This window comes from Rhinatrema bivittatum, chromosome 6 (genome assembly GCF_901001135.1).
Source record: "Rhinatrema bivittatum chromosome 6, aRhiBiv1.1, whole genome shotgun sequence".
Taxonomy (NCBI): domain Eukaryota; kingdom Metazoa; phylum Chordata; class Amphibia; order Gymnophiona; family Rhinatrematidae; genus Rhinatrema; species Rhinatrema bivittatum.
In genome coordinates, this window is record NC_042620.1 from 251,187,959 (window position 1) to 251,202,089 (window position 14,131).

General features: G+C 47.5%; 1 protein-coding gene across 2 annotated transcripts in view; it reads left to right on the plus strand.

Annotated features, from left to right (window-relative positions):
* The window catches only part of LOC115094091 (active breakpoint cluster region-related protein-like), a 107,170-nt gene that overhangs the window by 32,811 nt on the left and 60,228 nt on the right, over window positions 1–14,131 (plus strand). For both annotated transcript variants that reach the window (XR_003857494.1, XM_029606789.1), the window contains exons 9-13: window positions 987–1,127; window positions 7,371–7,483; window positions 8,513–8,681; window positions 9,052–9,177; window positions 10,039–10,114. Coding sequence is in view for 1 of the 2 variants with exons in the window: in XM_029606789.1 (XP_029462649.1) it covers window positions 987–1,127; window positions 7,371–7,483; window positions 8,513–8,681; window positions 9,052–9,177; window positions 10,039–10,114 (625 nt within the window). In the remaining variant the exon portion in view is untranslated. The remainder of the gene's footprint in view (window positions 1–986; window positions 1,128–7,370; window positions 7,484–8,512; window positions 8,682–9,051; window positions 9,178–10,038; window positions 10,115–14,131) is intronic.

Consider the following 14,131-nt stretch of genomic DNA (forward strand, 5'->3'; position numbering starts at 1 on the left):
GCAGTTGCTACCCTTAACATAAGGCTTAGGGGTGACTTGCATGGTGCGGCAGTTGCTATCCTAACAGACTGGGAGTAACCTGCAGGGAGCGGCAGTTGCTGCCCTTAACAGAGGGCTTGGGGTTGATCTGCATGGAGCAGGAGCTGCCACCCCATGCAGCTTGCTGGGCAGGCTAGATGGACCATTTAGTCTTCTGCCAACTGTTACTATAACTTTATTTAGGGATATTCAGTGGGACATATATCCCATTGAATATCCCTGATAACTTATCTGGCTAAAGTTAAGATAAGCTATCTATTGTATGTTTTTTTGAAACATGACCTCAATGAGGTCCTTAGTCAATCACTGTCCAGATAGCAAAGTTAACAAAATAAACTTATCCAGCTAACTTTGGAGGTATACTCAACAGTGCAGCCACACTATTGAATATATCCGGCTATCTTAAAGTTAGCCAGATAACACATCCAGCTAATTTTAGGACAGTTCTTCGGTGCGACCAAACTTAGCCGGATAAGTTAACTGGCTAACTCTGAATATCCCTCTAGCGTAACTCCTTCCCAAAATGCCCCCAGAGGACCTCTAAGTTAGGATAAATTATAGCTGGATAGTAAGACATTCGGCTAAAATTTAGCCAGATAAGTGCTCAAATATTCATTTAGCTGGTTATCTTCTGAGTTATCCAGCTAAATGCCTCTGAATATGGACCTGAATATCTCTCTCTCTCATTTTTCTGTCTCTTTATCTCTCTCGGTCACTCTTTTGTATCTTTATATTTTGTCTCTTTTTGATGTAATCTCTTTCCCCCGTTCTTTGGGTTTTTTTCTGTATGTCTGTTGCTCTGTCTATGGTTTTAATCTCTCTATCCCACTTTTTTCTGTGTGTCCCCTTCTCAGCTTAGAGCTACAGCTGTAGGCATGCAACGGGGCAGAAACCAGAACGTTCTCAGCCTATTCATTTTGACATGGGGTTCCTTCCTCTCCCTGCAGGATCTCCTGAAACACACACCTGATGAGCACCCAGATAATCCCCTTCTCCAAGAAGCTCTTAATATCTCCAAGGACTTCCTCTCCGGGGTGAACAAGGAGATCCTTCCCCGCAAAATCAGTGAGAGCACAGCCAGGTCCAAGGTACACTTCAATATGTTAAGACTTAGCTGCCACTTCTCTCGACCTATCCCTGCAGGGGTAGACATTGGGCAGAGCAGCCATAGCAGTTGCTATGGAAGCCAGGACGTAGGATGGTCCATGCTTAGGCAAGACCGATGCCAGTAGGATGGATCTGAGGCCTTGCAGAATCCAGTTCACCAGGTTGCTCACTGCAAGGGGAAGAGGGCCACTGGCATCAAGGAGTGTGAGAGCAGTGGCTATGTGGCCAGAATGAACCCTTTCACATGACCACTGGCTGCACTGAGTGGAGGAATGCTTCGGCCAGCAAAAGAGGAGGAGGGAGCTGGAGAACATAGGGCAAGGGAGAGAGGCAATTTGAGGCAAGACTGTGGTGCATAATGTTAACAGAATGGAAAAAGAGGAAAGCAAGGAAACTTAGAATGAAGGCATAAAATAGTCAAAGCAAATAGCATTAGTAAATAAGACAGACAAATGAAAGAGATGGGAGTAAGGGAGAAAAGAGATTGGAGAAAGGAGGGATGAAGGGAGAAAGAAGAGAGGGGAGGGAGAAGGGAGACTGAGGGAGGGCTGAGAGGAGCTGGGAGTGAAATTGGAGTGTAGGAAGGGGGCTTGGGAAGGACAGAAGGGGAGATGGAGAGCTAGGAGATGGCAATGGGGCTGAGAGGATAGTTGTAAGGTGGAAAAGGCGATGGAGGCTTGAAGGGAAGCAATATGGATGAGGAAAGCAGAGGGAGATGGAGGAATAAGAAACGTAAGAAAGGCATGGGGAGAGAGGAAGAGAAGGGAAGGATTAGTGATGGATGGAAAAGAATTGGCAAATAAAAATTAATGGCAGAAATAGATAAAGACAGAGGGAAGATGTATAAGGAAAAAGCCAGAAAATTGTATCAGGAAAGAACACAGATGAATAAAAATAGAAGTTAAATTGAGAACAGTATAATAAGAAAAAAAGCTCAGCTAGGAATGGTAGAAAAACAATAATTATCAATTTAATTATGTAACTTTGTCAAATTTTAATTTTATATATATTGTGTGAACTTTAAAACTAAAGGGGGCAGTTTTCAAAAGGATTTCTCTGGGTACAAGCAGCGGCGTAGCCAGAACTGATTTTTTTTTTGGCTGGGCCCTTGGATAACATGGGTGGGCCCTAGGCATTCAGGTCTGAGCCATGGTAGTCACTCTCTATGGTGGTTGTTTTGCTGCCGCTCCTCAGTTGCCAATGGGAGAGAGAGAGAGCAAAACTGGGGAGATGGAAGGCTCAAAGGAATCAATGGGGCGAGTGGAAGGGTGGAAAGTGGAGAGATGAGGGGCGGGACCGAAAAAAAAAAAAAAAGTTAAAGCATTGGTAATGAAGGCAGTTATGTTGGAGAAGAAAGATGGACAGAAATGAACTCCCTCTGTTCCGTCCTGGAGTTTCAAACTACTGCCATTTTATTAGAAAGAGACAGTAAAGCGTCACCAGTAGTCTGCCCTCTAGCTTACCCCGCACCAATGTCACTTCCTGCTAGGCTTGGTTCAGCAGTATCATTATTCCGGGTTTCTTCGTGCATCATATCATCTGGCAGTTAAATGCCAATTGAAAAATGAATCCAGATATAACATCGTGGTGTAAATGAAGAGCGGCTCGTCTTTAAAAAGGGTGTGCGGTGCCAGCACACCAAAATACGCTTTAACAGTGACTAGGCCCCACTGAAAATAACGGGGCCTGTGTTTTGGTGTGTTAACGCTTAATGTACCTTTATGAATAAGGACCATATTATTTGTTGTGAATTTTAAATTTGTGTGATCCTATGAGTACACAAGACGTTGTAAATTCATGACAGGTTGAGGACCAATGCCCTAGAACTCATTTATACCCTCCTATGAGGAAGTGCAGATTGGAAAAAAAAGAACAGACTGGACTGAACAATGCTGGCAGATTACTGATCTTAGTTGCACATGCAGACCACACCTAGAGTCTCACCATTTACAGAGTATGTGACCACAAATTAGAAATAGAAGCATGCAGACAAAAGCTGAACTGAAAGCCCCCCCAAAAAAGCAAGAATCTGCCTACGGTGCATTTCCTCCTGTACTGTGGAAACTACAAAGATATCACAGATGCATATTTTACAAAAGTGACAGAGAAGATGAAAACACTAGATAGGCCATAAGGTCTTTTTCTGCCATCACATTTCTCTGATTTTCATGAAAGAATTAGCCGGAAATACTCCTGGGAGAACATAACATTCACTTTTTATACACTGCCATGATCACCTGAAGGAGACCCAAAGCGGATTACGAGAATATAAGTGCAATAATCATAAAGGGGTAGAGTTTATAAAATCCGGGGTCAGCGCGCACAAGGGGGTGCACATTTGTGCACCTTGCGCGCGCTGAGCCCGGCGCGTGCTGCCCGTTCCCTCCGAGGCCGCTCCAAAATCGGAGCGGCCTCGGAGGGAACTTTCCTTCGGCCTCCCCCCACCTTCCCCTCCCTTCCCCTACCTAACCCACTCCCCAGCCCTATCTACACTCCCCCCCCCCACCTTTATCGTGAAAGTTACGCCTGCTCCAGGCAGGTGTAACTCGCGCGCGCCGATCAGCCGCCGCCGCGCAATTCCCCGGCCCGGGAGCGATTTCGGAGGCCTCGGCCATGCCCCAGAAACGTCCCTGGGCCGGCACCACGCCCCCCGGAACGCACCAAGCGTCGCGCCGCCCCCCCCCCGGGACTTATGCGTGTCCCGGGGCTTGCGCGTGCCGCCGAGCCTATGCAAAATAGGCTCAGCGCGCTCAGGAGGGTTTTAAAATCTACTTCAAAATGTGTAAAAATACATCAGCAAAAATAATCTAACAAAATGCTATTTTATGTAACCCCTGGACGGAATGGATCCTGTAGCTGCCACGTAGGAAAAGAGAGATGGACCCTTTCCGCACCCAACTCCTCTTAAATCTCTCTGTCTCTCCACGGATAGCATATACAATCTGAGTTCCAGGGCTCTTAGAGAGGAAGAACAAGAGCTTCGAGGCCCCTTTTGCAATAGCCCAGCACTATCTCAAATCCATCCTTGTAAACAGCTCTAATAATTTTCACAGTCCTCACAGCCACAAAACACACAGAGAAGCAGGGTGGTTTCCAACTTCTTTTGCTAATAGCTTATTGGATGACTGCTCAAATGAAGTTAATAAATAATAGGACAGAAGAAAGATTAATAAACTTGTGACTTTACATCTTTAGCAAAGTCTCTTAATTCCTTGGAAACGCACTTCGTAACACTTCAAAACTTTCTTTTCCCCAATTACTCCAAAAAGCTGATTATTCAGATTGCAAATAGTTCAATCCTCCTTTGTGCTCACAAATTTATCCTAGCTTCTTCCCACTGTAGCGTGGTTAGAATAGAGTCCCATTATATTATCAGAACTTGTCCCAGTTCTCATACCTTTCCTGAAACCTTCGGTTATACTTTAGCTCTCCTATTTAGTACCTGATGGGCGCTCTCCTCTCAAGTACCTCTCACTTGAGTCAGCAGCATCCACATTTCTCACTACCTTGGACTCCTTTTGTTCTCCGCAATGGGCAGAACTCTCTCCTACAATGATTCTGTCAACTTTCAAGTTCTTTCAGAGTGAAAGACACCTCTTTCCCAGTGTAGAGGATACTGAGTCCCTGCTACAAAGGGCAACTCAAATACAAAGAATAAAAAATAGTATTTAACTCCAAAAGGAGAAAATCAACACAGAGGTAGAAAGGGTGGAAAACTGTCCTTGTCTCCCAAACTGAGGAGATAGTTGAAAAATAGTTAAAGTTGACACCCCTCTGCATCGGGTCACTGTCAGATCCATCCTCTGAGTGAGAGATAGCTCACTGCAGGTCTCCCCAGCCTTGAACACAGGGATGCCCCAATCCATTGCAACAGATAAGGGTACAGACTTGAAAGACTGCAGGGGACCGGGGGGGGGGGGGGGTGTTTGAGAGAGACATGGAGGATGAGAATCATATCCTTTACACTTTCCTCTATCCCATTCTCACTCTCGCCCCTCCGCAGGCCCCCAACCCCATCTCCAGCCACCTGAGAGTCACCTCCAGACCTCGGGCAACCTCACATTCACTGCTTCCAACCTCCAGCCTCATCCCCCAGACAGTCATCCCCCCTAAGCCCTATTTCCAGCACTTCACTCTCATACTCTCCATCCCACACCCAACCTCATCTCCAGCACCTCACATATCCCCCCCCAGCTGCCTCGCACTCATCCCTTACAGCCCCCACAGGCCCATCCACATCCCCACCCACCTCACACTCATCCCCCCATCCTCTTCAAAGACATCTCCCCCAGCCCCTTCTCCCTCACACTCCTCCCCATCCCCCAACCCCATCTCCCTCACACTCTTCTCCCCACCCCATCTCCCTCACACTCTTCTCCCCACCCCATCTCCCTCACACTCTTCTCCTCCAGCCCCACCTTCCTCACACTCATCTCTCCCAGTGTCCAATCCCATATCCCTCAATATCATCTCCCCCAGCCTCATCTCCCTCGCACTCACTCTTCAGCCCCCAATCCTGTCTCACCTTCCTCACTCTCATCTCTCCCAGTGTCCAATCCCATATCCCTCAATATCATCTCCCCCAGCCTCTTCTCCCTCGCACTCACTCTTCAGCCACCAATCCTGTCTCCCTCACACTCATCTCCCCCAGTGTCCAATCCCATATCCCTCACACTCGTCTCCCTCAGCCTCCCAGCCCCCAACCCCATCTCCCTCACACTAATCTCCTCCAGCCCCATCTTCCTCACACTTATATCCTCCAGCCCCATCTTCCTCACACTTATATCCTCCAGCCCCATCTTCTTCACATGTATCTCCCCAACCCTATCTCCCTCACACTCATCTACCCCAGTCCCAGCTCCATCTTCCTCACATTAATCTCCCTCGTCCCTCAATTCCATCCTTACTCATCTCCCCCAGTCCTCCAACCCCATCTCCAGTCACATTCATCCCCCCTGAGCCCCCAGCCCTAACCCCTGCCACCTTATACTCATTCCCCCCAGACCTTTAGGCCTGGGTGTATTCCCAGTCCGATCACGCTCGTCCCCATCCTCAGCCACCTCTTACTTACCAGCAAAGAAACTACAGCTGCAGAGCAGACGGCGGCAGAGCGGACAGTCGCTGCCTTTTCAGTGCCTCTGACTGCCTCCACATGCTGAGCAGGGTCCAGTGCTGATCCTTACTCCCTTGTGTGCCTGCTGCTCCTGCTGCTGCTGGAAGAATCTTCCTACTTCAGCACAGCTGCAGACTCCTCTTGGGTGGCGCCGTGCTGCAGACCTTCAGCTTGCAGCAGATGATTTTCCCACTACCGCGGGCGATCTTGCCACCATCACACAGACTCCTTTTCTTTTGGCTCGGGCTACTCTTCCTTCCCGGTCAGTTCCCATTCTAATTTTTTCCTGCCGCTGTGGAGTCCTTACTCTTCTGTCGCAGGGAGCCACTGCTGAAGTCTTCTCTAACTGGAAGTAACTGTGCTGGCTGCTTGCTATTGGTCCCGCTGAAAAATGTACTAGTGCACAAAAAAATGGGTGGGTGTGAGTGAAAGATGGGTGGACCACAGCCCACTCGAGGCTATGCCACTGGGTACAAAGGTGCTTACCCATGGAAAAAAAAGCTTAGAAAGTTACCCCATCTATGTGGAGAAAAGGGTCTTTGCCAGGGGTGGAGTTAGGGCAGGGGCAGTGAAATACAGAAAGACTTTTCATTTTGAAATGCTTGTACTTGCAAGGTTTGCAGGGTAAGGATGCCCCATAGCACTGGTCTGCCACCAGATTTTCAAAGGGAAACTCCACAGGGCATTTCGCTTTGAAAATCAACCTGCAGGTCCTTGGGTACAAGCCTGCAAGTACTACAGGGAGTTTGAAAATTGGCCTTAACATGTGTAATGATCGACAGGTAACACTGTTCTGTTCCTCATCATTATCATCTGCAGGTGTGGATTTCAGGCAGCTTGTGGTGACACCACCCCAGTCTTTCTGGGCTTGCTAACTTGAGGGCATATGTCAGAAGCAGGCTGTGTGTATGTGAACATTGGTGGGGAATTGGATTTAGGGCTTTGGAAGCCCAATTATACAATTGCGTATAGGGCAGAAAAGTCTGTATCTGATTGTTTCTTTCTCTCTCTTTGTATGTCAAGCACAGGAGAATAAAGTTTACATGTTGAGGGAAGTCATAAAGATGGATCTATATGCGAAATCTGTCTGCCTTTGTCTCTCTTTTCTCAGATACGTCACTTGGTGAAGGATGGATTCCTTGTCGAAGTAACAGATGGCAGTAGACGACTTCGACATCTCTTTCTCTTCAGTGACTTCCTGCTGTGTGCCAAACTCAAACAGGGGTAAGCAATATCCAGAACTGAACCCCCCCCCCCCCCCCCCCCGAGCAGCCCCTAGACACGAGACACAGCCAACCATCCAAGCAACCAACCAATAATCCAACTACTGTACTGGTCAAGTTTCTAAGATAACCCCAAATATAAGACAATACTCTTATCTTCAGGCCAATACAGTCTGAACAAAATCCTTACCTGCTGTATCCTTCTATGTGTGGTCCTGGCATGGGGCTGCTTCCTCTTTCCCATCCAAGCCTGGAGGGGCACTGCTTCTTTTTCCCCTACCTGTGCCCAAAAAGACGGCACTGCCTGTTCTCCACTTGGGTTCAGTCAGATGCCACTGTCTCCTCCTCCTCCTCCCTTAGGCCCAGCAGGGCGCTACTTCATTTTCCTCTGCCTGGGCCTGGGGCCCGTTTTCCACTGCCTTTTCTCTGCTTGGCAGGACACAGCTGTCTTCTCCTCCGCTGGGCCCAGTGAGGCCCTGCTTCTTCCTCTTCCCCTGGCTGGGCCCAGTGAGACTTTGCTGTCTTTTCTCCACCTGGGCCCAGTGGGGTGCCACTACCTCCTCCTTCACTGGGCCAGTACAGTATGAAATCACCCATCCATGTAACGTTCCAACCACCCATCAGTACGACTGTCCAATACATCAGCAATCCAGCTATCTGACCATCCAGTCATCTCTAAGTTCCTTTTATGCCCCCTTATCTGTTATTTGTTCAATGTAAACCGCCCTACGAGGCGTCAGTTTTATTTCCTTGTAAACCAGTGTGATATGTATATTATACAGGAACATCGGTATATAAAAACTAAAAATAAATAAATAAATCAGACTGTCCACCTACATAGTTAACCAAACATACAACATTACACCAGCACCCATACCATCATACATTCACTCCAACATACACCCACTCAACAGGAGCTGCTGTAGGGAACAGTATAGAAGTGCTGAGTGTGGGAGAACTCAGAGCTCCTACATTTTCTGCACTGTTCATTTTCTCCAGCTTCTCTTCCTTTCTATCTCTGTTTCATTAGGAAGCAGGATCTTTATAAGCATGAGTGGTCCATCCCCCTGACTGACCTCACCCTGCAACCAGTGTTGGAGGATGACCTTGTTCTGACAATCCCAGCTGAGCCACAGGAGCTCATGATTGACATACAGAAGATAATCCAACAGACGAGGCTGGAAATTCAGGAGGAGAAGGTAAGGAACTTGGCAAGATTCAAGGGAAATGAGGACACCCGAGAACATCTCTTGAGATATGCCCTATCCTGACAGCCATTAATTCCCTTGTTACTTTATGAATATCTCCAGTTTAGTAAACCCAGAATGAATTCTCCATATAATAAGGGGCAGAGGCTCAGAGGCTGAGGAAGCAATGGAGAGGGAGAAAGGGGCAGAGAATCTGAGCGCGAGAACTCGAGGAAAGGAATACATTGTACATTTATGGGCTTTGCATTTGTTTATGGGTGCAGCCCCTGAAAGGAAGAGGAAATGTCTCTGGACCTGTGTCTTTGTGGTTCCCTTTTCTGTGATGTGTATAATAGGACTTTTTACATTTCATTTCTTCAAGAATCATAACAGAGGGCCACTGAACAAAGTGCTGGAGAAAACCAAGAGGAAACTGCTGGACAATGAGCTCTGGCTACTGCAGAACTCTCCAATGGTGCCTCTCTGCATCCACAGCAAGACTGGAAAGGTGAAGGGCAGTGCTTACATGCTGATTTTCAAAGGGACATATCCCTGTAGTTTCCCTTTGAAAATCTGGCAATGGGCCAGTGCCATGGAGAGACTTTATCCTTCACATACTTCACAGATCCCACCCTAACCCTTTCCCTAGCAGAGCCCCTTTTCTCTGTGGGGAAAAATATGTTTATTATGGTCAGCGCGAGTACTTTTCCCCATAAGAAGTAGGGGAGAGGGTGCTGGCAATTGTCAAAGGGTTTTTTTTTTTGCTAATAAACATTCATGAAAATCCTTTTGAAAGTTGTCCCCTTTACCATCCAATCATTCAATCTACCAACCCTAATATTGCCATCCCACCAAACACTTCCACTACCAATGACCCATCCAACCAATACTACTACTGCCATGCAACAGTACAAAAAACACCACTACTATCACCGAATCATCCAACCACCAATACTTCCACTCCACTATTACTACTACCAAGCCATCCAACCATAACTACTGCCATCTAATCAGTAACAGTTGAACTATAAATCACTATGATGGCCACCCAACCATCCAACTAGCACTATTGTCACTTTTCCACCACTACTGCCATCTGACCATTCAAGCATCCAACCATTCAAAAATCTAAGCATTCAATTAGCATTACAACCACCCATCAATTCAACCATGCTTACTACCACCCAATCATCCAACCTGCCAAACATCCAGCCACTTAGTCATTGAACCGTGCAAATGGCACTACTATTATCCACTCATCCAGCAATTTCTGTTTGAGATAAACTAAATAGGCTAGCTGGTGAGAATCACTTTGCAGAGGAAACCAGTCTAACTCTTTTTGTTCACTTGTATATTTTCTCAACTCTAGAGTTATATTTTCCTGTTGTCCTCGGAATTTGAGCTCTACGAATGGAAGGAGAAGATTGAAGAAACAAGAAATAGAAGTAAGGAAAAGGAAAATTCTTACCCAGTATTAGAAAATAGCCGTTTATATATTTGTTAATATTTTAGAGCCAGGGTCTCCAAACATTTTACGAAAAGGTCCATATAGGATATTTCAAATCACTGAGAGGGCTGGATGAAAATGTTAATAACCTTTTTCCTCCTAGCATCTTGCTTTCCCACCATCTCCTACCCAGTATCCCCCCTTTCTTCATTCCCCCCCCCCCCCCTCCCATTGCCTTCCCTCTGTCACAGCATCTTGCCCCATCCACCCTGGGAATTGCCTCTTTCCTCTCCCGACTCTCCACTCTCCTTTTCCAGTAAACTGCATCTCCCTGTCTCCCTTTACTTGTGCGAGGTGGCTCCCTCCTCCATCCTGCTGGTGATGCTCTGTAGGGATGTACATTTGTTTAAAATGAATGCACAAAATGCAATAAATAAAGGCAATTTTATTCAGGGCCCCTAAAATTAATCGAGGGGTCCCCAAATGAATCAAACCTTATTCATTGCATTCATTTTAAATAAATGCATCGGGCCTAGGCCTGAGGCCCAAAGCAGAGGCGGCAGCCTACACCTGAATGTGACACCAGTACCTTGGCCTACACCCGAGCACAATACCCGCATTTCGGCCTAGGCCCGGGCCGATGCCAGGGTTTTGGCAGAGATACGAGCCCCCTCCAAATAATCACTTACCTGATCCATCGGGTATCTTCGGAAGTGGCCAGGCTGGGTCCCAATGCCTGATACTGCAGCCCAGCCCAGCGGCTGGGTCTTGTCACTTGAGCCTCTGGTCTGATGCCTGAACCTCAGCCTAGGGTCAGGCCCAGAACTAGAGCCCAGGTTGCGGAGCAGCTTCAATGGTGTCCTCTTCTTCTTTTCCTCTTCAACTAATATGTCCACTAAGTTTGCCCCAGAGTTAATTAAATCCGGCACAATCATCCCAGCAGACAGCATCTTTTTGATGTAAAGTATTGGGAACCGGCCCCCGGGCTGGGCCGTGGCATTGGGCCTGGGCCCAGGCCCTGGCTTAGACATCAGGACCTGGCCTCCAGCTCAGGTCCCAGAATTGTGCCTGGATCCAGGTTAAGGCCCTGGCATCGGGATCTGGCCTCCAGGTAGAACTGCGGTATCGGGCCTGGACCTCTGTTCCAATCTCGGCTGAGGCCCAGGTGTCAGAACCCGGCCTCCAGGCGTCAGTCCTGGGTCCGGCCAAGGCCCTGGCCTCGCGAACACGCCTCTGGTCTAGGCTGTGACATCGGGCCTAGGCTCGGACTCCGGCCTATATTGAGGCATCAGCCTTGCCTAGGTCAAGGCTGAGGCCATGGCGACATACCACGTCCTTGGCCTATGCAAGTCCGAGGTTTCAGTCTGGGCCTAGGCCTCACCATCGGTTCCCCAATGGACCAAGTAAGTGGGGGCCGGGTAGATCCTGGTCCTGGCATTTTTCTGGGTGGGTGGGAGAAAGGGACCGGAGGCCTTCGGGGCCCCATTTTCATTTATTTGTCCATTTTTGTTTTAATGTCTGATTTGATTTTTTCACACAAATAAAACAAATCAAACATTTCATGAACCAAAATACGTTGGAAAAAACCTCCCAAAAACAAACCAAAAAACAACAATTTTTTTTCTCTGCACACCCTAATATTCAGGCCTGCAGCTACCTGCTCCATCTTGCAGCAAAGCTCAGAAAGCAATTCCCTGCTCCTTTTTGCTGGCGATGCTTGGACCCGTGACTCCCTGCTCCTTCTTGCCAACAATGCTCTGGCAATGCCTCCATGCTCCTTTATATGTTCCTTATCTTGCTCCATGTCATGGCTCTGGCAGTGGTTCTGGTACCTATCAAGAGTCAGCAAGTGTTGCAGGAAATAGACCAGCTGATGGAATGGGCAGAAGGTCATCTGCAGATGATCTCGGCCTCTCACATTGCAGGAAAAGACAATGTAAGAGCGGACTTTCTCAGCAGGGAGAGTCTGGACCCAGGAGAATGGATGTTGTCAGCCAAGGCATTTCAGCTGATTGTGGATCGCTGGGGCCTTCTGTTCCTAGACCTGCTGGCGACTTCTCGAAATACAAAGGGGAGATCCATGATCCCTGGGAATAGATGTTCTAGTACAGGTCTGACCGGAAGACAGATTGCTTTATGCCTTTCCTCTGTGACCCTTGCTGGGCAGGATAATTCACAAGATCGAAGGCCACAGGGGCCTAGTACTCTTGGTGGCACCAGACTGGCCTAGGTGTCCGTGGTATGCAGATTTGCGATGACTCCTGGTTGAGGCCCCCTTCGGCTTCCACCGCACATGGATCTGCTTCAGCAAGGACCAGTTCTTCATGAGGATCCAACTCGATTCAGTCTTTCGATTTGGTCCTTGAGAGGGCTCACCTGTTAAAGGGTGTTTTTTCCTCTGCAATGATTGCCACTTTATTCCGTGCTCTCAAGTTCTCCACTTCCTTGGCTTATGTATGGGTTTGGAGAGTTTTTAAGGCCTGGTGTAAGGAGCAGGGGGTTCTTCTTCATTAAGTGAAGATCCCTCTCATTCTGCATTTTTTGCAGGATGTATTGAATAAAGACTTTGCCCTTACTTCCTTGAAGCTGCAGGTTGCGGCTCTTGCCTATTTCAGAGGTCTGGTGAATGGTGTTTCCTTGTCGTCTCATCCTGATGTGGCCCATTTTTTGAAGGAAGTGAAGCACCTTAGGCCTCCCTTGAGGTTACTGGTTCCATTGTGGAGTCTTAATTTGGTGCTGGACTTTTTGGCAGGCCCTATGTTACGACCACTGCATAGCCAATCCTTACGGTTGCTGACGTTGAAGCCTGTGTTCCTGGTGGCTATATGTTCTGTGCATTGGATTTCTGAGCTGCAGGCCTTGTCTTGCTGGGAGCTATTCCTTCAAGTGACTCCAGGGGCGTAACAGCTGTGTACTGTTCCATCCTTCTTGCCCAAGGCAGTCTCAGACTTTCATTTGAATCAGTCCATCTCTTTGCCATCCCTGGATAAGGTTAGGGATGCGGAGGAGTTTCACCTTTGACATTCCTTGGGTATTAGGTCTCTGAGTCTTTTTGAAAGACGCATCACCTGTTTGTTCTCCATGGCAGGAGTAAGCAGGGCACTCTGGCTTGGCGGGCTACCATAGCTCATTGGATTAAGGAGGTGGTCACAGCCACATATGTGGATGCTGGAAAGCCATTGCCTATTCAGGTTAGGGCTCATTCCATTAGGGGTCAGGCAGTGTCATAGATGGAGGTTAGTCTGTTGTCTCCCATCGATATCTGCCGAGCTGCGACATGGTCCTCCTTACACACTTCTTCCAGGTTTTATCGTCTGGATGTGCAGGCCTGGGAAGATGATGACTGGACCGCGGGCAGCCTCCCACCCTGTTGGGGAGTAGCTTTGGTACATCCCACAGATCCTGAGTCCATCTGTCTACCTGCTAGGAAATGGAGAAATTACTTACCTAATGATTTTGTTTTCCTTAGTGTAGACAGATGGACTCAGCTTCCCACCCTCGGCTGCCACATGAGAGTGTCAGTAGTCCTCCTGTGGGGCTCTGGATCCCAAGGGATTACTGGAAGGTGTTCATCCAGTCCCTAGCTTGAGGTACCTAGAATCTTATGTGACTTCAGTGTTTATGGATGGTTGAGTACATTCTGGTTATCTGTTTTTAATCATGTTTTTAATCAAGTTCTTTTGCTAGTCAGTCCAGAGTTGCTTTTGAGGAGAATAATGGCAGGCTGGGATCACTGCAGGAGTATATATATATATTGTAACATCAGCTTGCTCCGTCTCCATCTGCTGGCAGGGGAGCATAAACCCACTGGTCCTGAGTCCATCTGACTACAGTAAGGAAAACAAAATTATCAGGTAAGTAATTTCTCCATTTCTAAAATGAAAACACAAAAAAATAAAATAATTACATTCACAAAATCACACTGAAACTAACCAAAAGCTTCTTCAAATAAATGGTGTTTCAGTTGTTTACGAAATATCTTCACATTCAATATGAAATATAAATCAGATGGGAG